Source organism: Salvelinus namaycush, chromosome 22 (assembly GCF_016432855.1).
Source record: "Salvelinus namaycush isolate Seneca chromosome 22, SaNama_1.0, whole genome shotgun sequence".
Taxonomy (NCBI): domain Eukaryota; kingdom Metazoa; phylum Chordata; class Actinopteri; order Salmoniformes; family Salmonidae; genus Salvelinus; species Salvelinus namaycush.
In genome coordinates this window covers 8,188,537-8,213,634 of record NC_052328.1, presented here as the reverse complement: position 1 = coordinate 8,213,634, position 25,098 = coordinate 8,188,537, and the positions used below count along the sequence as shown (strand labels likewise).

At 42.8% G+C, this 25,098-nt stretch overlaps 1 protein-coding gene across 3 annotated transcripts in view; it reads left to right on the top strand.

Moving 5' to 3' along the window:
- Positions 1-751: 751 nt before the first annotated feature.
- The window catches only part of abcc2 (ATP-binding cassette, sub-family C (CFTR/MRP), member 2), a 60,409-nt gene continuing 36,062 nt past the window's right edge, over positions 752-25,098 (top strand). The window contains exons 1-11 of one of the 3 annotated variants that reach the window (XM_038960299.1): positions 752-1,384; positions 3,834-4,007; positions 4,519-4,665; positions 4,871-5,011; positions 6,384-6,506; positions 6,694-6,749; positions 9,646-9,901; positions 10,532-10,707; positions 13,739-13,916; positions 24,145-24,399; positions 24,819-24,884. In XM_038960299.1, the coding sequence (XP_038816227.1) occupies positions 1,340-1,384; positions 3,834-4,007; positions 4,519-4,665; positions 4,871-5,011; positions 6,384-6,506; positions 6,694-6,749; positions 9,646-9,901; positions 10,532-10,707; positions 13,739-13,916; positions 24,145-24,399; positions 24,819-24,884 (1,617 nt within the window). In that variant the 5' untranslated portion in view covers positions 752-1,339. Of the gene's footprint in view, positions 1,385-3,833; positions 4,008-4,518; positions 4,666-4,870; positions 5,012-6,383; positions 6,507-6,693; positions 6,750-8,870; positions 8,914-9,645; positions 9,902-10,531; positions 10,708-13,738; positions 13,917-24,144; positions 24,400-24,818; positions 24,885-25,098 lie in introns of those variants that run through there. The other 2 variants (XM_038960298.1, XM_038960300.1) reach the window with 2 other exon arrangements.

Here is a 25,098-nt window from a genome sequence, read left to right as displayed (position 1 = left end):
TGTCACACCCTGACCTAACTAAAATAATAAAGAAAACAAAGAATACTAAGGCCAGGGCGTGACAATACTGCAGTTTCCTAAGGACTCGGAGCGGGACGACCATCTCTGTCGACGCCATCTTGTGCGTTCGTATGTGTGTGTGTTCAAATGGGTGTATGTGTGTGTGTTAGTATGCGTGTGTGTGTTGTGTGTATGGGTGTGTGTCTCACTGGGTTTGACTGGGAACAATGGTACCCAGTTGGACAACACTCAAGCTCTTCACAGTTCTCCCCATCCCTCCCTCTCTTTGGCTTTCGTTCAGCCACAGACTGTCAAAGCAAATTGTATCTGAAACATGTTTTTCAGGCAACACTCAGTTAGCTCCCCTCCCATCTAATGATGCAAATCACTTATCCTGTGACGTTTATTGGACATTACTTAAACATGGAGGAATAGGTCTGAGCAGAAGGAAAGTAAGTAAAACAGAGGAGAAAAGAAGAGAGAGAGGGGCTATGTTCGGCAGAGGAGAAAAGAAGAGACTTAAAGAGGCCCATCCTCTCCTCTTACCCTCCCTCCCTCCCCACTTCCTCTTCTGAGGGAACAATTCTGGTGTTTATAAAACTCAGCCCCAAACACTCACAATGGAATGAAAGAGGAAGAGTGGGAGGTCTTTACACAAGCTCGGGTCTTCTCTCTCTCCCTTTCGCTCTATCTTTTACTCACAAACATAAACTCTGGACTTTAGTCAGGCCTGTTATAAGTGAAGAGAAGCGGCAGCGGGCCTTGTAGCGGGCTGGATCTTCACAGGAAGAGGTTGGACTGGTTGTGTTTCAGACTGTGGTGCGCTCACACACCCCTCGGGAGACATTTGTTTATGTGTGTGTGTGTTCTGTGTGTGAATGTTCAGACATGTTGCCAATGACTTTATTACATATGCAGTAGAGGGAGAAGCCCTAAAAAGGGCATTATCTCTTCAGTCAGGGTCGGAGTTAAGCATTAACCTCTCTCTACAGACTACCAATACAACCCTGGCCTGTGCCTGGGTGGGTGTGTGTGTGTGTGAGGAGACCGTAAGATCTCTTGTCCATTAAAGAGCTTCACAGCTCAAAGGCCTGCTGAGTCACGTCCTGCGATTGTCTCAGTGTCTGTGAGCAAATTGTATCCGCGGAGTGTGTTTGCGTGTCCTGCTGTTAACGGAGTGGAGCAATTGAGAAGACTCAACTAATAGTGTCCCATCTTCTGATTGGAGGGGAACTAGAGAGAGACTAGCCTTGATCGGAGCTGAGCCCGTGGAGTGTGAGGAGCGTGTGTGTTATTGTCCTGTCGTGTCTTCCTGACCAGAGCTGACTCCGGGGGCACAATGACGGCTGAAGCTCTGGAGAAGTACTGTGGATCCATCTTCTGGGTGAGTAGAACTACCAGAGAAAAATGCTCTCATAACCTTGCTTTCAAGCTAGTAGTGGTGCAGACTGAAGATGAAAAGACTCTTGGTAGCGCAGCGAAAGTTTGCTTCAAAAAATCCATTGTCCTAACAAGATTTAATTATCTTTAAATCGTAAATAACTTCCAGTTAACCTTCAGAGAACCTACTGGCATGATTGTTTGGTCTGTATCAGGAGGACATTGGCCTCTGTTTGTTTGGCCACCAAAGCCATTTGGTGGGTTACTGCAGATTTTTTTTTTTTTTTTACAAAACCAATAATTTAAACCACATTTAAAGTTATTCCAAGATGAATCGCAAGATGAATCGCAGAGTATTTTCAAGACGTTGATAAGTTAATTCGAGGCTTCTTGTATTTTTTCACTCTAAAAGTATGATCTATTTCTGCTATAAAGGATTCTATTGTGAAGTTTGCTCTAAATGTGCTCTTTGGTGAATCCTTTAGTCATTGTGGCTTTGTCGTAACAGTTTTCTTTGTTTAGATTACGCAAATGTTCTAATCTCACCATGGACATGGTCAGGGCATGGAGAGAGCTCATTGAGCGAAAACGTGACTGGGTTGTTATGACACTGTTAAGTAATCTTGACTCAGCTCTTTAGACTTGGTGCATGCTATTGCTAGTAAGTCAGAGTGCAGTCTCATTCTCTCACCATAAATAACTTCCCAATAGTGATGAATTATTTGAAGTAGTACTAGAAAGTACCCATTGATACCACACTTAAAAGTACTACCACCGAACAAAAATTCAAACTCAAAATGCAGCAATTTTAAAGATTTTACTGAGTTACAGTTCATATAAGGCCATCAGTCAATGGAAATAAACTCATTAGGCCCTAATCTATGGTTTTCACATGACTGGGGATACAGATATGCATCTGTTGGTCACAGGTACATAAAAAAAAAGTAGGGGCGTGGATCAGAAAACCAGTCAGTATCTGGTGTGACCACCATTTGCCTCATGCAGTGCGACACACCTCCTTTGCATAGAGTTGATCAGGCTGTTGAATGTTGTCCCACTCTTCAATGGAGTTGCGAAGTTGCTGGATATTGGCGGGAACTGGAACACGCTGTCCTACACGTCGATTCAGAGCATCCCAAACATGCTCAATGGGGTGACATGTCTGGTGAGTACGCAGGCCACGGAAGAACTGAGACATTTTCAGCTTCCAGGTATTGTGTACAGAACCTTGCGACATTGGGCCATGCATTTTCATGCTGAAACATGAGGTGATGGCGGCGGATGAATGGCACGACAATGGGCCTCAGGATCTCATCACCGTATCTCTGCACATTCAAATTGCCATCAATAAGATGAAATTGTGTTCGTTATCCGTAGCTTATGCCTGCCCATACCATAACCCCTCCGCCACCATGGGGTACTCTGTTCACAACGTTGACATCAGCAAACTGCTCGTCCAAACGATGCCATATATGCTGTCTGCCATCTGCCTGGGACAGTTGAAACCGGGATGAAGAGCACACTTCTCCAGCGTGCCAGTGGCCATCGAAGGTGAGCATTTGCCCACTGAAGTCGGTTATGACGCCGAACAGCAGTCAGATCAAGACCCTGGTGAGGACGAAGAGCATGCAGATGAGCTTCCCTGAGACGGTATCTGACAGTTTGTGCAGAAATTCTTTGCTTGTGGAAACCCACAGTATCATCAGCTGTCCGGGTGGCTGGTGCCAGATGATCCAGCAGGTGTAGAAGGCGGATGTGAATGTCCTGGGCTGGCGTGGTTACACGTGGTCTGCGGTTCTGAGGCCGGTTGGACGTACGGCCAAATTCTACAATTTACAATGACATTGTTTACAAACAGTGGGGTAAAAGAAGCTTATATTTTGAGTTCTGATGGGGATAGACAGTTGAACTAAGCTTATGAGACATTTATAAGTTACGTTCTTTAAGATTCAATGGCTATATATAATTAATTTGAAAGTTTTAAAAAATGTACTCAGTTTGTGTGTGTGTGTGTCGAGCTGTCTGAACCATATCCGGAGTTATTAAACCAGAGGGGCTTGTGGGAATCTTACAGCTCATCTTAGCACACACACACGCACGCACGCACGCACGCACGCACGCACGCACGCACGCACGCACGCACGCACGCACGCACACACACACACACACACACACACACACACACACACACACACACACACACACACACCCCCTCCAGGTGGGGTTCATGCCTCTTTGGCCTTCAGATTTAATGACCTGTGAGTCATATTTTATTAAATTGATAATCAGGGAGTTGGAGGGAAGGCTTAGTCCTTCTGGGTCAGTACATAGGTGAGTCTGGACCTGTGTGTGTGTTTAAGTATGTCCGTATTTGTGCATGTGTGTGTGTGTGTCTGCATGCATACGAGCGTGTGTGTGTGGCACTATGAAAAACGTGTGTTTCTCTCTGTTAGAACTCATCGTTCCTGGAGCGTGAGGACCCAGACCTGCCAGTGTGTGTGGAGCAGACCGTGTTGGTGTGGGCTCCGCTGGGCTTCCTGTGGCTCTGTGCCCCCTGGCACATAGCAGTGCTCTGCAGGAAGGCCACCGCCACTAAACACCTGTCCAAACTATACCTCTGTAAACAGGTAAACAAAGCCCCTGTCCAAGATATGCCCCGGTGGGCAACATTTGGCACATTATGTTATTTTCTGTTTGTAACCTCTACTTTTCTGGTTGAGAAGACATACAACCAGAGTGCAGCAAACTGGTTTCTGATTACAAACCGGTAAAGGCATACAGACATTGTAAATATTTCATCTTTTGGTCGTTTTTTGGTCAGATACACAGATTACAACCTGATAAAGACATACTTTTTGGGTTGCTAAAAATACGTTAAGAAAACGTCCTTACTCAACCAGTATAAAACCTGACCATGATGTTGTAATGACGTCATTGCCATGACTTCATTGCAACGTTGCCCGCTCAGACCTCTGTAAACAGGTTAACTCTATTCACTCAGCACTTTCAAGTGTGATATTTTTTTTATCTCTGTGACATTGACACTGAATCTTTCTTCAAGCAAGTAATAGAGATTATTTCTGCATCGCTTCATCTGTCACTATTTCGCTCTCCTTCCCACCTCTCCCTCCTCCTCAGATTGTGGTTGGCCTATTGTTCCTGACCGCCTTAGCAGGTCTAGCTGTGACGTTAGTAGAGGACTATGGTCCAACCAGAGACACCCCTGCGACAGAGAAAAACCCTTGGGTTTTCTATGCCAACCCCATTCTGTTCGCTGTCTCATGGGTAAACCTTTTCATTTATCTATTTATGTATTAATTGAAAAATTGGGACAGATACAAACACTTTGTGTTGTTCGTACCACAGTGTATAGCTGTGACGGTGTATCTAGTTTCTATTTGGTTGTGATTCATTGTGGTTTTCCTTGTGTCTTTTTTTCACTGTGGCTGTTTGCTAAATAAAAAACTGTATTATTGTATGTCCCCTTTAGATCCTGCTGATGCTCTGTCAGGAGGGAGTGAGGAGGAGAGAGGGAGCGGTGGACTCTGCTACTTTGTTCCTCTTCTGGATGATCCTGGTGGTCTGTGATATCTTCCCCTTCCAGACCCTGCTACGAGAGGCCCTCAGAATGGTACAGAGGGAGGGAGAGCTGAAGGGATGGAGGGAAAGAGGAAGCAATGACAGATGATTACATTTACATTTGAGTCGCTTAGCAGACACTCTTATCCAGAGTAACTTACAGCATTCACCTTATTAAGATAGTCAGGTCAGACAACCACATATCATTGTCGTAGAGTCACATTTTTCATCAATAACGTTATCAGCAAAGTCAGTGCTAGTCGGAAAAGACAAGTGGGAGTGTTAAAAAAAGAAAATTATACTTATGTTTACTTTATGTGGTACATAAATGATGATTCCTGCTCTCTTTGACTCCCTCTATATCAACCCTCTGAGCAAATTATAAACAAACGATTCACTTGTGTTCACTTTATCTGATACAGAAAAAGATCACCTAAGTACAGCCAGGGTGTTTAATACTCATGTTCTTTCTCTCTGGCAGCGGTCCAATCGCGTAATTTTTACCCCCTCAACCCTCGCGCTAGCCACTTTCCCTCAGAGGAATCCACATCGAAACCGAATGCAGTTTGATTCCCATCATGAGTGGTGGTCCAATTCACAAAATAGTTACCCCCTCGGCCCTCGATTTAGCTTCAGGGAGCAAGTGAACAACTTTTGATCACTTATTGGGGTTGTTATGGCCCACAAGTCAATGAAAACTGTAGTCACATGTCAAACTCCGGCGGCCGCGAAGTGTCAAATTGAATCAACACGACTTCATTAGTCGGCATGTGAGAGAACATTGCTACGCTTGCATGCTAGCTAGCAATTTTAGTGGTGGCAAATGGGAATATGATGTTCAAAGTGGCTCAGACTCATAGCAAGAAGCCTATAAAACGTAGCTAGCTATCTACCTAAACATATTTTTGGAAATTCTAAAATGTATTGGAATAAATAACCAAATGATAAAGCTAGCTAGCCAGCTATGGGTAGCTGTAGCTAGAACCTGACAAGAGTGCTGCATTAGCTTGCTAGGTGTATAAATTGCTTGAGGTTGGTTCTTATTAGGCATAACTTCCAAGCTTTCAACTAAGTACGTTGACTATCAGATCATCATTCTCCCTCGCTTGGGCAAGGAAATTTGAAGGTTCACTCAGATGTGACGATGTAAAACATCATTCAAGGGCTGAGGGTTGAAGTCCGAGTGCTGTCTACTTAAAATAAAATGTTATTGGTTACATATAATTGTTTTTAGCAGATGTTATTGCGGGTGTAGTGAAATGCTTGTGTTCCTAGCTCCAACAGTGCAGTAGTATCTAACAATTCAAAAAGAAATTACCACAAAGTTGCTTAGGAGCTAGAAGCAGAGCTGCCATGTCTGTCGGCGCGTTTGGACCATAGCCTCTGACTCCTCCTCTATTTGCACTCCCCCCCTCTCTCTCCAGGGAGAGATCCCAGACCTCTCTCGTTTCTGTCTCTTCTACATCTCCTTTGGGCTGGAGTTGATCGCCCTCATCCTATCTGCCCTCGCAGATGTCCCCCGGGAAGCAGAGGACCTGGTCAAAAAGGTACCTACCTACGTGCTGAACAGTTGCCAAATATTATTGGCAATTCTTTGTCATTGTTCACCTATACTGACTAATCAGGTCGATATACTGGAAAAGAGCATCTCAACAACCTGTATAAATAAAGTTATTCTAAAGATATTGTTTTACCTAAGAAGTGGCTCACTCTGTCTTGTTGTGTGTGTTTTAGAACCCAGAGGTTGGAGCCCCTTTTCTCAGCAGAATCACGTTCAATTGGTTCAACAGGTATAGTATCGCTGATTTTCCTCACTGTCTTCAAAACATGTCTTTCAGTCTGTAAGTCTGGCTCACAAGAGATTGGGTCTGGATATGGATGTCACGTTCCTGACCTTATTTTCCTTTGTTTTGTCTTTGTTTAGTTGGTCAGGACGTGAGCTGGGTGGGCATTCTATGTTATGTGTTTCTATGTTGGGTTCATTGTTATTTAGCCTTATATGGTTCTCAATCAGGGGCAGGTGTTTGACGTTTCCTCTGATTGAGAACCATATTAAGGTAGGCTGTTCACACCGTTTGTTTGTGGGTGATTGTCTTCCGTGTCTGTGTATGTACCACACGGGACTGTTTCGTTTGTTTAGTCTGTTCCTGTTCGTGCGTTCTTCGTGTTATGTAAGTTCTCATGTCCAGGTCGGTCTACGTCGTTTTTGTTATTTTGTAATTTATTCAAGTGTGCTTCGTGTTCATCTTGTTTGAATAAATTCATTATGTACTCCACAAAAGCTGCGTTTTGGTCCGATCCATGCTCCTCCTCAGACGAGGAGGAGAACAATCGTTACAGAATCACCCACCAATCAAGGACCAAGCAGCGTGGGAGAAAGCAGCGGCAGAAATCCCAGGACTCCTGGACATGGGAGGAGATTTTGAACGGAGAAGGACCCTGGGCACAGGCTGGGGAATATCGTCGCCCCAAAGCTGAGCTGGAGGAAGCGAAAGCTGAGCGGCGGCGATATGAGGAGGCAGCACGGCAGCGCGACAGGTACGAGGTATGAGGAGGCAGCCCCAAAATTGTTTTTGGGGGGGGGGCTAGAGAGGAGTGTGGCTAAGCCAGCTAGCAGACCTGAGCGCACTCCTCGTGCTTATCATAAGCAACGCGTTACTGGTCAGGCACCGTGTTATGCGGTTAAGCGCACGGTGTCGCCAGTGCGTGCCCATAGCCCGGTGCGCTATAGGGCAGCCCCCCGAAAGTGTCATGTGAGTGTGGGCATCCAGCCGTGGCGTATTGTGCCTGCTCAGCGCGTCTGGTCTCCGGTACGCAGTTTCGGTCCAGGGTATCCTGCGCCGGCTCTGCGTGCTGTGTCTCCGGGGCGCTGGGAGGGTGCAGTGCGTCCTATGCCTACGCTCCGCTCGTACCGGGCAAATGTGGGAGTGGAGCCTAAGGGAGAGGTGCGCGTAGTAGGCACTAGATCTCCAGTGCTCATCCACAGCCCGGTTCAACCTGTGCCTGCACTCTGGAGGGTCCGGGCTGGAGTAGTCTTCCAGCCTGGGGGAGTGGTGCCAAGGCTGCGCACCAGAGCTCCAGTGCTCCCCCACAGCCCGGTCCTTCAGGTGCCTCCTCTTAACATCAAGCCTCCTGTAGGTCTCTCCAGCCTGGTGGGTCCTGTGGCAGCCCCACGCACCAGGCTGTCTCTCCGTCTCCTCCCTACAGGTGTGCCCGTCTGCCCAGTGCTGCCCGTCTGTCCCGAGCCGTCAGAGCTGCCCGTCTGTCCCGAGCCGTCAGAGCTGCCCGTCTGTCCCGAGCCGTCAGAGCTGCCCGTCTGTCCCGAGCCGTCAGAGCTGCCCGTCTGTCCCGAGCCGTCAGAGCCGTCCGCCAGACAGGAGCAGCCAGAGCCGTCCGCCAGACAGGAGCAGCCAGAGCCGTCCGCCAGACAGGAGCAGCCAGAGCCGTCCGCCAGACAGGAGCAGCCAGAGCCGTCCGCCAGACAGGAGCAGCCAGAGCCGTCCGCCAGACAGGAGCAGCCAGAGCCGTCCGCCAGACAGGAGCAGCCAGAGCCGTCCGCCAGACAGGAGCAGCCAGAGCCGTCCGCCAGACAGGAGCAGCCAGAGCCGTCCGCCAGACAGGAGCAGCCAGAGCCGTCATCCAGCCATGACCAGCCAGAGCCGTCATCCAGCCATGACCAGCCAGAGCCGTCATCCAGCCATGACCAGCCAGAGCCGTCTACCAGCCATGACCAGCCAGAGCCGTCTACCAGCCATGACCAGCCAGAGCCGTCATCCAGCCATGACCAGCCAGAGCCGTCATCCAGTCCGGTGCTGCCCCTCAGTCCGGTGCTGCCCCTCAGTCCGGTGCTGCCCCTCAGTCCGGTGCTGCCCCTCAGTCCGGTGCTGCCCCTCAGTCCGGTGCTGCCCCTCAGTCCGGTGCTGCCCCTCAGTCCGATGCTGCCCCTTAATCCAGGTGGGTTAATTTGGAGGGTGGCCATTGGGAGGAGGCTACGGAAGTGGGGATTGACTATGGTGGGGTGGGGACAACGTCCAGAGCCGCCACCGTGGACAGATGCCCACCCAGACCCTTCCCTATAGGTTCAGTTTTGCGGCCGGAGTCTGCATCTTGGGGGGGGGGGGGGGGGTACTGTCACGTTCCTGACCTTATTTTCCTTTGTTTTGTCTTTGTTTAGTTGGTCAGGACATGAGCTGGGTGGGCATTCTATGTTATGTGTTTCTATGTTGGGTTCATTGTTATTTAGCCTTACATGGTTCTCAATCAGGGGCAGGTGTTTGACGTTTCCTCTGATTGAGAACCATATTAAGGTAGGCTGTTCACACCGTTTGTTTGTGGGTGTTGTCTTCCGTGTCTGTGTATGTACCACACGGGACTGTTTCGTTTGTTTAGTCTGTTCCTGTTCGTGCGTTCTTCGTGTTATGTAAGTTCTCATGTCCAGGTCGGTCTACGTCGTTTTTGTTATTTTATAATTTATTCAAGTGTGCTTCGTGTTCGTCTTGTTTGAATAAATTCATTATGTACTCCACAAAAGCTGCGTTTTGGTCCGATCCCTGCTCCTCCTCAGACGAGGAGGAGAACAATCGTTACAATGGATCTGGATCTCAAGGGTTCTGGTCTTGGTCTGGGTCTTTAAGGATCTGGTTTTGACTCTCTCTTTCACTCTCTCTCCCTTCCTACCTCCTTCAGCATGGTGCTAAATGGTTTCAAGCGCCCTCTGGTCCAGAAGGACATGTGGGAGCTAAGTGAGGCAGAGAGTACCCTCCAGATCAGTCAGCGCTTCCAGCAGACCATGCAGACAGAGCTGAAAGCAGCCAGAACCAGGCTTCAGACCAAAATGAGGAAGAGAGGGGAGGAGAAGGCAAGCAAAGGCCAGGGAGAGGGCCTCCAAAACGGGCATCAGAATAGCCTGGGGAAGGGGGTCAGCCAGGATGTGCTGATGATGGTGAGAGCAACTCGTACAAAGATGCAAACATGCGCGTGCGCACACACACAAAATAAATAACACACAAAAAAACATAAAAAACACACAAAAAAACATAAAAAACACACACAGAAAAGGGGATTTATTTCGTTTTGTCTCTCACACAATCAGTCACTTCCTTTTTGACTCATATCGTGCAAGGTGAACAGTATCAGTACAACACAAATGTTTTCACCCAAACACTCCTGACAAACACTCCAGCTTTGTGAACAATGATCCGCTTTTATACTTACTAAAAGGAGAACATTTATAATGGCCCTATGGACTCAAGCTACCAAGGTAGAAAGATATTTATACAGAGATCTTACCTTAGACCTATTTCATTACATAAGATGGTGTGTATATGTTCATTTCAATAAATGTTCTTTATATTCATATTTTATACCACAAACATGTATTTATTTTCACTACTTTCCAGCTCCGAATAGGGTTGGCACATGCATTGTATAATCATGTAACCGACAATTATGGACAATGGACGTGATTTATTATTATTTTTTAAGTTTGTCATAACCGTTTAAATAGACTGAGTTGCCTGAATATCTCAACTTTCTCTGAAACAGTACTGATTGATCTATTTCACTGTACTAGAAGGAAAAGGGGGATAAAAAGGACAAGAAGAAGAAGAAGAAAGAAGAGAAGGAGGACTACCCCAAGTCGTGGCTCATCCCCACCATCCGGACCACATTTAAAGGGGTCCTGTGGGAATCAGCTTTCTTCAAGCTCGTAACGGACCTGCTATCCTTTGCCAGTCCACAGATCCTCAAGTGAGTCAACCAGTTCTAGGCCTATGGACTTTGGCCGTGTCCGAATACCCGTACTTGCGTTCTAAATAGTAGGCATTTTGGGTGTGCGAAAATAGAACATTTTATAGTAAATTTAGAAAATGTAGTATTAAAATAGAACGCCACCTACTGGTAGTGGTCTCGAAAGAGGTGCCGGTTTAGATATAAAGTGGGGCAAAAAAGTATTTAGTCAGCCACCAATTGTGCAAGTTCTCCCTCTTAAAAAGATGAGAGAGGCCTGTAATTTTCATCATAGGTACACTTCAACTATGACAGACAAAATGAGAAAATGAAATCCAGAAAATCACATTGTAGGATTTTTAATGAATTTATTTGCAAATTATGGTGGAAGTTTCAATCTCCTCCAGCTTGCCTGTCGAAACGTTGGTAAATTAAATATTTTTGCATCTGAGCTTCTAGTGTGCGGCTCTCCTTTATTTTTAAGGAGACTGAAACTAAAACATATTCTTAAAGTACTTTACTTCCTCTTTCAAAATATAATTTGGTGAATAATGCATGACTCCATCATTTGTAACAAGTTTCAATAAAAAAATTTTGGTAGCATTTCTATGTTGAAGATTGAAAAAAAAAATTGTGCATTTTTCCCCATATTCAATCCAGTTCGCTTTATTTTTATAATATATTACACTGGATCTTTCTTGAATAAGTTCCTCCATTTCTTTTTGTTTTTCCTCTAACTTATTCTGTGCCTCTATGGTACCGTTTTTATTGCTATCTCACTGTACTGTTAGTCTTTCAATTTCCTTTGTTAATATGGACTCTTTTGATCTAAATTGCTTTTGTTTTATAGATGAGTACTGAATTGCATTGCCTCTAAAGGCAGCATAAAAGTGTCCCATACAATAAGGGGATTTTCTGTACCTATGTTATGTCGGGAAAAAGTCCGTTATAAACGATTCTGTCCTAGTTATAAACAATTTATCATCTAGTAGGCTTTGATAAAATGTCCAATATCCTCGCCCACGTAGAAATTCTGTAAGAGTAATATATATGCCAATTATGTGATGATCCGACCGCATTCTGTCCCCTAGCAACACTTTTTTCACTTTTGGTGCCAGAGAGAATGACGTGTGTAGTTTTATTAGACAAGTTTAAAAGATTGACGTCAATCTTTTAAACTTGACTAATAAAACTGAAACATTTTTATGGTGAGCGAGCGTTGCGCTGGTTCCTGTCCACGAGATGGTAATAAGAAGTAAATCAATCAATCAATAAATCAATCAATCAAATGTATTTAGAAGGCCCTTCTTACATCAGCTGATGACACAAAGCGCTGTACAGAAACCCAGCATAAAACCCCAAACAACAAGCAATGCAGGTGTAGAAGCACGGTGGCTAGGAAAAACTCCCTAGAAAGGCAGGAACCTAGGAAGAAACCTAGAGAGGAACTAGGCTATGAGGGGTGGCCAGTCCTCTTCTGGCTGTGCCGAGTGGAGATTATAACAGAACATGGCAAATATGTTCAAATGTTCATAGATGACCAGCAGGGTCAAGTAATAATAATCACAGTGGTTGTCGAGGGTGCAACAGGTCAGCACCTCAGGAGTAAATGTCAGTTGACTTTTCATAGCCAATCATTCAGAGTATCTCTACCGAAAACAGCAGGTCTGGGACAGGTAGCACGTCCGGTGAACAGGTCAGGGTTCCATAGCCGCAGGCAGAACAGTTGAAACTGGAGCAGCAGCATGGCCAGTTGTACTGAGGACAGCAAGGAATCGTCAGGCCAGGTAGTCCTGAGGCATGGTCCTAGGGCTCAGGTCCTCCGAGAGAGACAGAAAGAAAGAGAGAAAGAAAGAAAGAGAGAGAGAATTAGAGAGAGCATACTTAAATTCACACAGGACACTGGATAAGACAGGAGAAATACTCCAGAGATAACAGTCTGACCCTAGCCCCCCGACACATAAACTACTGCAGCATAAATACTGGAGGCTGAGACGGGAGGGGTCGGGAGACACTGTCCGACGATACCCCCAGACAGGGCCAAACAGGCAGGCTATAACCCCACCCACTTTGCCAAAGCACAGCCCCCACACGACTAGAGAGATATCTACAACCACCAACTTACCATCCTGATACAAGGCCGAGTATAGTCCACAAAGATCTCCGCCACGGCACAACCCAAGGGGGGGTAAACTGTAAACTGTTTTCTTGTTCTCTGGATTAGGATCAAATTAGGATCAAATACTAAAGTAAGTTGATACGTTTTTGGAATTTCTAAAGTGTGTGTGTGTTTGTGTATGCGTGGTTAATTCCTTTTTTAATTAGACAACGTGAAAACGGACAGTGGGGTTATACATTGAGTGTACAAAACATTAAGAACACCTGCTCTTTCCATACCATAGACTTTCCAGGTGAAATCTATGATTCGTTATTGATGTCACTTGTTAAATCCACTTCAATCAGTGTAGCTGAAGGAGAGGAGAGGATAAAGAAGGATTTTTTTTAGCTTGAGACAATTGAGACATGATTGTGTATACAGTATGTGCCATTCAGAGGTTCTATGGGCAAGACAAAATATTGAAGTGCCTTTGAACAGGGTATTTCAGTAAAAAAAAATGTGTTTATAGAAAAATATAAAATTTCGTTTAACAACCCTGTTTGTAAGCTTTTAAATGATATCAAACTCAACCGTTTACCTTTTCCGGTGATGAAGACATGGATGTCTCATGGTATGGAATGGGTCAACATGTAGCCCCAATATCTCCTGAATGTCTTGGCATTCAGGTCGAAAAAGTCTCTTTCTGACCCCTTCTTCCATGGACAAACATGTATGGAAAGTTTTGCCTAAATCAATAGGGATGCTGTCAAAAAGGGATTGAATCAAATGTATTTACCTTAACTTTTCTTAACTGTCTAAATACTACATTGCAAGTTCAAAACATTGTTGTAAATTTGTTGTTAAAAGAATGCTATGTTTTGTGCATATACCAGTATGCATAGTTTTTTTCGCCCAAAATGTAGTGGTTTAACTTGTGGTTTTGGTATATCCCAGGTTGATGATATCCTTCACTACAGACAAATCCATCCACACGTGGACAGGGTACATGTATGCAGTGCTGCTTATCCTGGTGGCCATCTTTCAGTCTCTGTTCCTGCAGCAGTACTTCCAACGCTGCTTCGTTCTGGGGATGAAAGTCAGAACAGCCATCATGGCTGCTGTGTACAAGAAGGTACGTGTTATTGTCTTGCACTTGTGTTCCTTGAGGATCGGGGTTCAACCCCCCCCGGCTTCCTTGATCTAACAGTGACGGAGATTTGACAGAGATTTTGTATTTGTATTTATTACGGATCTCCATTAGCTGTTGCCAAGGCAAGTAGTGATGCAGTCAATCTCTTCTCTACTTTGAGCCGGGAGAGATTCCCATGTACATTTAAGGGCCAGAGATTGGAAAGATACAGAACAGAGAGAACTATTTCGTACCATCTCATATAGGAGCAAAACAATCTGCTGTTATCTATGCATTCCAATATACTGGCTTTCTCTCTAAAACAATCAATGAGTTGATGAGTGCTTATGGGTGCTTATGGGATAGGATGGGAGGGAGTGTGGGATTATGCGTGTGATCCAGCTTTTTGGGGGCCCTAAGCATGATTGTTCACATCCTTGAACATCTTGGCCATGTATTGTTATAATCTCAACCCGGCACAGCAAGAAGAGGACTGGCCACCCCTCAGAGCCTGGTTCCTCTCTAGGTTTCTTCCTAGGTTCCTGCCTTTTCTAGGGAGTTTTTTCTAGCCACCGTACTTCTATATCTGCATTGCTTGCTGTTTGGGGTTTTAGGCTGGGTTTCTATATAGCACTTTGTGACACCGCCTGATGTAAAAAAGGCTTTAAAAATACATTTGATTGAATGATTTATTGATTGCTTTAGTGGCACCCCTCTTGACGGCGGAGAGAAAAATGTACATTTTAACCTCTACTTCCTCAGAAACCCGGGTTCGGGAGCACCCCCCACCAGTAAAAAAGCTGACTAGCATAGGCTAGCATAGCATCACAAGTAAATAGTAGCATCTAAATATCATTAAATCACAAGTCCAAGACACCAGATGAAAGATACACATCTTGGTAATCAAGCCATCATTTCTGATTTTTACAATGTTTTACAGGGAAGACACAATATGTAAATCTATTAGCTAACCACGTTAGCAAAAGACACCATTTTTTTACTCCACCATTTTCTTACTGCATCAGTAGCTATCACAAATTCGGCCAAATAAAGATATAAATAGCCACTAACCAAGAAACAACCTCATCAGATGACAGTCTGATAACATATTTATTGTATAGCATATGTTTTGTTAGAAAAATGTGCATATTTCAGGTATAAATCATAGTTTACCATTGCAGCCACCATCCCAACTCTCCCCAAAGCGACTAGAATAACTACAGAGACCATCGTGTATTAGCTAATTACTCATCATAAAACATTTCTTAAAAATACACAGCGTACAGCAGATGAAAGACACAGATCTGGTGAATCCAGCCAATATTTCAGATTTTCTAAGTGTTTTACAGCGAAAACACAATATAGCGTTATCTTAGCTTACTACAATAGTCAGCCACAGCAGCATTGATTCAAGGCAAAAATAGCAATAACGTTATAAACCACCAAACGCTATTAATTTTTTCACTAACCTTCTCAGAATTCTTCAGATGACAGTCCTGTAACATCATATTACACAATGCATATAGTTTGTTCGAAAATGTGCATATTTAGCCGCACAATTCGTGGTTACACAACGTGATTAGTGGGCAAAAAATCAAGCAATCTGTCCGGCGCCATCTTGGAGAGGCACGGATTCTAATCGATAACTAATCATAAACTTGACTAAAAAATACAGGTTGGACAGCAATTGAAAGACAAATTAGTTCTTAATGCAATCGCTGGATTACATTTTTAAAATTAACGTTACTTCAAAATACAGCGTGCGATAAAGCAAGGCTACACGGCAGGCAATGGCGTCTTATGCATTTGACTTTTTTCAACAGAACAATGAATTATCAGCATAAATAGTTCTTACTTTTCGATGAACTCTCATCAGAATCTTGGGAAAGGTGTCCTTTGTCAAAAAGAATCGTTGATAGGTTGGAGAACGTCCTCTTCAGAGTTGCAATTAGCAGTAAACATTAGCACGAAAGAGAGATACCCAAATTCCTACAGCGCCAAGGAAATAAATACCCGAAAATCGCAATATACTGACATAAACTGATATAATTCGGTTCAAAATAACAACATTACGATGTCTTCAACACCTATATCGAATAAAAACACAGCCGGAAATGTCTAAGATCTATAACCGATGGTTCCAAAAGAACGTCCCCAGGTCCTCAATGCGCCCGAGCGAGGGTGAAAAGAATGAGCCACTTCGTTCCCAATCAATTTATAAACTTTGGGAACTACGTAGAGACGCCATTTCAAGACTCCCTATTCGCTAACAACCAGGGGAAGGCGTATGCAGTGCATCTCAACCAATAGAAGACAGGCAAAGTTAAAGACAGGTCTGGGAACAGCAAGCAGATTTCAGCATTTTCAAATCCTCATAGGAGAATTGCTCTAAGTCCAGTTCTGTTTCAGTTACAGACATAATTCAAACGGTTTTAGAAACTAGAGAGTGTTTTCTATCCAATAGTAATAATAATATGCATATTGTACGAGCAAGAATTGAGTACGAGGCAGTTTAATTTGGAAACGTCAAGAAAAAAATAGTGCTAACAGCTCCCCCTATTGACAAGAAGTTTTAAAATGTATTTCCTGCAATTCTACACATTTTGCCATGGAACGGAGAGAAAATTATTTTATACGAAATGTCATGCAATTCTAATAAATTTGCCATGGGGCAGAGATATTTTTTCTGTTTTAAAATCAAGTTTTCTGCAGTTCTATACATTTTGCCATGGGGCGGAGAGAACATTTAGGAATTTTATAACACATTTCATGCAATTCTACCCATTTTGCCATGGGGCAGAGAGAAATGTTGGCAGTTTTAAAGAAAATTTCCTGCAATTCTACCAATTTTGCCATGGAGTGGAGAGATATTTTTGTAGTTTTAAAGCTAATTTCCTGCAATGGAGTGAATGTCAGTGACTGACAAAACAAGAGAAGAACTGCTGATACACAACCACATTTTTTACTTACACTTTGTGTATTCTACTATTCTAACGCCAACAGTAAGTTGAGACTCCGACTGAGTTCCCCCAAAAAACTATGCCTGGTGCCGGCCCTATGTGTGGTATACAGTACCAGTCAAAAGTTTGGACACACCAACTCATTCCAGGGTTTTTCTTTATTTTTACTATTTTCTACATTGTAGAATAATAGTGAAGACATCAAAACTATGAAATAACACATATAGAATCATGTACTGTAGCATCGAAAAAACTGTTAAACAAATCAAAATATATTTTATATTTGAGATTCTAAAAAGTTGCCACCCTTTGCCTTGATGACAGCTTTGCAAACTCTTGGCATTCTCTCAACCAGCTTCATGAGGTAGTCATCTGGAATGCATTTAAATTAACAGGTGTGGCTTGTTAAAAGTTAATTTGTGGAATTTCTTTCCTTCTTAATGTGTTTGAGCCAATCAGTTAGGTTGTGACAAGGTAGGGGTGGTTTCTTCAAGTGCAGTCGCAAAAACCATCAAGCGCTATGATGAAACTGGCTCTCATGAGGACCGCCACAGGAAAGGAAGACACAGAGTTACCTCTGCTGCAGAGGATAAGTTCCTTAGACTTGCCAGCCTCAGAAATTACAGTCAAAATAACTGCTTCACAGAGTTCAAGTAACAGACTGTAACAGCTTTCTTCCTGGGATGAAGGAGAGGACCAAAATGCAGCGCGGTTAGTGTTCAACATGATTTAATAAAGAAGAGACAATAACGTGAACACTATACAAAATACAAAATAACAAATGTGAAAACCGAGACAGTCCTATCTGGTGCAGAACACAAAGACAGAAGACAACCACCCACAATCCCCAACACAAAACAAGCCACCTATATATGATTCTCAATCAGGGACAACGATTGACAGCTGCCTCTGATTGAGAACCATATTAGGCTGAACACAGAAACAGACAAACTAGACACACAACATAGAATGCCCACCCAGCTCACGTCCTGACCAACACTAAACAAGCAAAACACACAAGAACTATGGTCAGGACGTGACACAGACACACCTCAACATCAACTATTCAGAGAAGACTGCGTGAATCAGGCCTTCATGGTTGGATTGCTGCAAAGAAACCACTACTAAAGGACATCAATAAGAAGAAGAGACTTGCTTGGGCCAAGAAACACGAGCAATGGACATTATACTGGTGGAAATCTGTCCTTTGGTCTGATGAGTCCAAATTGACTCTGTGTCTTTGTGAGACGCAGAGTAGGTGAACGGATGATCTCTGCATGTGTGGTTCCCACTGTGAAGCATGGAGGAGGAGGTGTGATGGTGTGGGGGTGCTTTGTTGGTGACACCGTCTGTGATTTATTTAGAATTAAAGGCACAGTTAACCAGCATGGCTACCACAGCATTCTGCAGCGATACGCCATCCCATCTGGTTTGCGCTTAGTGGGACTATCATTTGTTTTTCAACAGGACAATGACCCAACACACCTCCAGGCTGTGTAAGGGCTATTTGATCAAGACGGAGAGTGATGGAGTGCTGCATCAGATGACCTGGCCTCCACAATCACCGACCTCAACCCAATTGAGATGGTTTGAGATGATTTGGACCGCAGAGTGAAGGAAAAGCCGTCAGCAAGTGCTCAGCATATGGGGGAACTCCTTCAAGACCGCTGGAAAAGTATTCCAGGTGAAGCTTGTTTAGAGAATGCCAAGAGTGTGCAAAGCTGTCATCAAAGCAAAGGGTGGCTACTTCATACACTTTATATATAAAATATATTTTGATTTGTTTAACCTCTACTTCCTCAGAAACCCGGGTCCGGGAGCACCCCCACCAGTAAAAAAGCTGACTAGCATAGGCTAGCATAGCGTCACAAGTAAATAGTAGCATCTAAATATCATTAAATCACAAGTCCAAGACACCAGATGAAAGATACACATCTTGTGAATCAAGCCATCATTTCTGATTTTTAAAATGTTTTACAGGGAAGACACAATATGTAAATCTATTAGCTAACCACGTTAGCAAAAGACACCACTTCTTTACTCCACCATTTTTTTTACTCCATCAGTAGCTATCACAAATTCGACCAAATAAAGATATAAATAGCCACTAACCAAGAAACAACCTCATCAGATGACAGTCTGATAACATATTTATTGTATAGCATATGTTTTGTTAGAAAAATGTGCATATTTCAGGTATAAATCAGAGTTTACCATTGCAGCCACCATCACAACTCTCACCAAAGCGACTAGAATAACTACAGAGACCATCGTGTATTAGCTAATTACTCATCATAAAACATTTCTTACAAATACACAGCGTACAGCAGATGAAAGACACAGATCGTGTGAATCCAGCCAATATTTCAGATTTTCTAAGTGTTTTACAGTGAAAACACAATATAGCGTTATAATAGCTTACCACAATAGCAAACATCACCCCAGCATTGATTCAAGGCAAAAATAGCGATAACGTATAAACCACCAAAATATATTAATTTTTTCACTAACCTTCTCAGAATTCTTCAGATGACAGTCCTGTAACATCATATTACACAATGCATATAGAGTTTGTTCGAAAATGTGCATATTTAGCGGCACAAATCGTGCTTATACAATGAGAATAGTGTACAAATCCTCAAGCAATCTGTCCGGCGCCATCTTGGAAAGGCACCTATTCTTATCGAAAACTATTCATAAACTTGACTAAAAAAATACAGGTTGGACAGCAATTGAAAGACAAATTAGTTCTTAATGCAATCGCTGAATTACATTTTTAAAATTAACGTTACTGCGCAATACAGGGTGCGATAAAGCAAGGCTACACTGCAAGTAATGGCGTCTTATGCATTTGACTTTTTTCAACAGAACAATGAATTATCAGCATAAATAGTTCTTACTTTTTGATGACCTCCCATCAGAATCTTGGGATAGGTGTCCTTTGTCCAAAAGAATCGTTGCTGGGTTGGAGAAAGTCATCTTCCACGTTGCAATTAGCAGTAAACAATAACATGCGAGAGAGAGAGATACCCAACTTCCTACAACGCCAGAAAATGAAATACCCGAAAATCGCAATATACTGACATAAACTGATATAAATCAGTTTAAAATAACAAGATTATGATGTCTTTAAAGCCTATATCGAATAAAAACAGAGCCGGATATATCTAGGAGCTAAAACATGAGCTTCTAAAACGACATGCCAAGGTCCTCTATGCGTCAGCGCGAAGAATCAAAAGGGGGGACACATCGATTCCAATCAATTTATAGACTTTCGGATCTGCCTAGAGACTCCATTTCAAGGCCCTCTATTCGCTGACACCCAGGGGAAGGCGTATGCAGTGCATCTCAACCAATAGAAGACAGGCAGAGTTATACACAGGTCTGAGAACAGGTTGGAAAAATCTGCATTCTCAACTCCACATAGGGAAATTGCTCTAAGTCCAGTTCTGTTTCACGCACAGACATAATTCAAACGGTTTTAGAAACTAGAGAGTGTTTTCTATCCAATAGTAATAATAATATGCATATTGTACGAGCAAGAATTGAGTACGAGGCAGTTTAATTTGGGAACATCAAGAAAAAATAGTGCTAACAGCTCCCCCTATTGACAAGAAGTTAACTTCTTACGGCTGAGATCCCGTTTACTTCTTATGGCTGCAGGGCGGTGCCGGTACACTTATGACAACAGCCCGTCCAAGTGCAGGGCGCGAAATTCAAAATATATTTTTTAGAAATATTTAACTTTCACACATTAACAAGTCCAATACAGCAAATGAAAGATACACATCTGTGAATCCAGCCAACATGTCCGATTTTTAAAATGTTTTACAGCGAAAACACCACGTATATTTATGTTAGCTCACCACCAAATACAAAAAAGCACAGACATTTTTCACAGCACAGGTAGCTTGCACAAAACCAACCTAACTAACCAAGAACCAACCAAACTAACCAAGAAACAACTTCATCAGATGACAGTCTTATAACAAGTTATACAATAAATCTATGTTTTGTTAAAAAAATGTGCATATTTGAGGTATAAATCATAGTTTTACATTGCAGTTACAATCGGAAATAGCACCGAAGCAGCTAGAACAATTACAGAGACCAAATTGAAATACCTAAATACTCATCATAAAACATTTATGAAAAATACATGGTGTACAGCAAATTAAAGACAAACATCTTGTGAATCCAGCCAATATTTCCGATTCTTTAAGTGTTTTACAGCGAAAACACAATATAGCATTATATTAGCTTACCACAATAGCCAAAAACACAACAGCATTGATTCAAGCCAACAGTAGCGATAACGAATAAACCAGCAAAAGATATTAATTCTTTCACTAACCTTCTCAAAATTCATCAGATGACAGTCCTATAACATCATATTACACAATACATATATTGTTTGTTCGAAAATGTGCATATTTAGCGGCACAAATCGTGGTTATACAATGTGAATACTAGGCAAAATGCAATAACAATGTCCGGAGAAATCTTGGAGGCACCTAATCTAATCAAATAACTATTCATAAACGTTACTAAAAAATACATGTTGGACAGCAAATTAAAGATAGCTTAGTTCTTAATGCAATCGCCGTGTTAGAATTCTAAAAATAACTTCATTACGACATGCAGCTTACGTTATGGCGAGAGAGCGCCCAAAATCTGGGCGCAAACTAATAGTACACATGTTCGACAGATATATGAAATAACATCATAAATGGGTCCTACTTTTGATGATCTTCCATCAGAATGTTGTACAAGGGGTCCTTTGTCGGGAACAATCGTTGTTTGGTTTTAGAATGGCATTTTTCCCTCTTGAATTAGCAAGCACACTAGCCAAGTGGCGCGAAGCTCTCCTTCCTGAACAAACGCAGAGAACGCAACACGCCTAACCTCCCGAAAAAATTTCAATAATATGATAAAACTATATTGAAAAAACATACTTTACGATGATATTGTCACATTTATCAAATAAAATCAAAGCCAGAGATAGTAGCCGTCTATAACGACAGCTTTTCAGAAGGCAATACCCGGTTCCTTCTCGCGCCTTCCAGAAAACAGGAAATTGGTGTCACGTCATGCCAAGAGCTCTTATTCGACCTCAGATCAAGATATACACTCCATTTCTTCTCTCACTGCCTGTTGACATCTAGTGGAAGGCGTATGAAGTGCATGTATACTAATACATATCAAGCAAATGAATAGGGATGCCCTGGAACAGAGCATCAATTTCAGATTTTCCACTTCCTGTCAGGAAGTTTGCTGCAAAATGAGTTCTGTTTTACTCACAGATATAATTCAAACGGTTTTAGAAACTAGAGAGTGTTTTCTATCCAATAGTAATAATAATATGCATATTGTACGAGCAAGAATTGAGTACGAGGCCGTTTGAAATGGGCACCTTTCATCCAAGCTACTCAATACTGCCCCTGCAGCCCAAAGAAGTTAACGGGATCGACTTGAACACAGCCAGTGAAAGTGCAGGGCGCCAAATTCAAACAACAGAAATCTCATAATTAAAATTCCTCAAACATACAAGTATTTTACACCATTTTAAAGATAAACTTGTTGTTAATCCCACCACAGTGTCCGATTTCAAAAAGGCTTTACGACAAAATCCCACCATCTGATTATGTTAGGTCAGTACTTAGTCACAGAAAAACACAATTTTTCCAGCCAAAGAGAGGGGTCACAAAAAGCAGAAATAGAGATAAAAATCCCTAACCTTTGATGATCTTCATCAGATGACACTCATAGGACTTCATGTTACACAATACATGTATGTTTTGTTCGATAAATTTCATATTTATATCCAAAAATCTTAGTTTACATTGGCGCATTATGTTCAGTAATGTTTTGCCTCCAAAACATCCGGTGATTTTGCAGAGAGCCACATCAATTTACAGAAATACTCATAATAAACATTGATAAAAGATACAAGTACTACACATGGAACTTAGATAAACTTCTCCTTAATGCAACCGCTGTGTCAGATTTAAAAAAAACTTTACGGAAAAAGCACACTATGCAATAATCTGAGTACGGCGCTCAGACACAAAAACAAGCCATACAGGTACCCGCCATGTTTTGGAGTCAACAGAAGTCAGAAAAAGCATTATAAATATTCACTTACCTTTGATGATCTTCATCAGAATGCTCAGAATTCCTCCCAGGAATCCCAGTTCCACAATAAATCTTTGTTTTTGTTCGATAAAGTCCATTATTTATGTCCAAATACCTCCTTTTTGTTCGCGCGTTTAGTTCAAAAATCCAAATTCATGACGCGCAGGCCAGACGAAAAGTCAAAACATTCCATTACAGTTCGTAGAAACATGTCAAACGATGTATAGAATCAATCTTTAGGATGTTTTTAACATAAATCTTCAATAATGTTTCAACTAGAGAATTCCTTTGTCTTTAGAAATTAAAAGGAATGCAGCTACCTCTCACGGGGGCGCGCCTGATTGAGCTCGTGGCACTCTGCCAGACCCCTTACTCAATCAGCTCTTATTCCCTCACCCTTCACAGTAGAAGCCTGAAACAAGGTTCTAAAGACTGTTGACATCTAGTGGAAGCCGTAGGAAGTGCAATATGACCCCATAGACACTGTATATTGGATAGGCAAACCTTCAAACCTCAGATTTCCCACTTCCTGGTTGGATTTTCTTCTCAGGTTTTTGCCTGCCATATGAGTTCTGTTATACTCACAGATATCATTCAAACAGTTTTAGAAACTTCAGAGTGTTTTCTATCCAAATCTACTAATAATATGCATATCTTAGCTTCTGGGCCTGAGTAGCAGGCAGTTTACTCTGGGCACCTTATTCATCCAAGCTACTCAATACTGCCCCCAGTCATAAGAAGTTAACATTTTTTTGGTTACTACCTGATTCCATATGGGTTTTTTCATCGTTTTGATACCTTCACTATTATTCTACAATGTAGAAAATAGTAAAAATAAAATAAAACCCTGAGTAGGTGTGTCCAAACTTTGGACTGGTACTGTAACTGTTGACTTAGTGTTAGGTGGCACTTCAACGTGTCGTGGAGTTCTTTCAGTATCTTCTCAAAGAAGTGGTATTACTCTTTAGTAACCTTTCGTCCAACTCTCCCCCTCCATCCTGCTCTCTATCCTCTTCGATTTCCATCTCCTTCCCTCCTCTCTCTTTTGCTCTCTCCTCCCTCTCCTCCACTCGAACTTATTTCCCCTCATCCCTCTCTCTCCACATCTCCCTTCCCTCCTCCACTCTCTCCCCCAGGCTCTGGTCGTATCGAACGACGCCCGTAAGGAGTCGACGGTCGGGGAGACGGTGAACCTGATGTCAGCCGATGCTCAGCGATTCAATGACGTTGTTAACTTCATCCACCTGCTGTGGTCGTGCCCACTGCAGATAGCACTCGCTATCGCCTTCCTATGGATAGAGCTTGGGCCTGCTGTACTGGCTGGATTGGCTGTCATGGTCCTCATGGTGCCCATCAATGGTCTGCTGGCCAACATGTCCAAGAACGTTCAGGTTAGGAAGGGGAAAAGGGGGAAGAGAGGGTGGAAAAAGGGGAGGGAGAAGGTAGGGGAGAGGGAGGTAGAATCTGCGATGCTGGCTGTCATGGTTCTGGAGGAGGAATAACAAGAGTGAGGGGAGGATGGGGGAGGGAGAGGCTGATGTGTTGGACTGGAAGTCTCAGGAGTCTCTGGAGTTTGAGTTCGGGTCAGGCCAGCCCCTGGAATTTGCTACGATATTATCATACCGCACAAACGTGAATTGCTTTCCACTGTGCTAAATCTAAATGGTGAAGCTTCAACAACCGTATTCTACATTAACTGATCTGTTTCTGGGGTTATTGGGTGTATGAGTTAATGAACTGTCATCAACAGCAGTTAGTGCAAAACCTTCTTACCTCACGTTCCTATTTCTGTCTGTGTCTCTATTTCCAGATTGAGAACATGAAGTACAAAGACAAACGGATGAAAATCGTGAACGAGATGCTGAATGGCATCAAGGTATTAGCTTGAATAATAATACGGTTCAATATACCTAATTAAAAGTATGCTAGCGCAATGGTGTGTGCTTGTCCTACTTCATATCTACAGTTTTCTTCGTCCCAGCACTAAACAGTGCATTTGACTATATATCTTAGAGATATTCTATCAACAGTACATTATTAAGAGTACTTGAGGTAGAGGCCAATCTAAAATGGCAAGCCATTAATAAGTT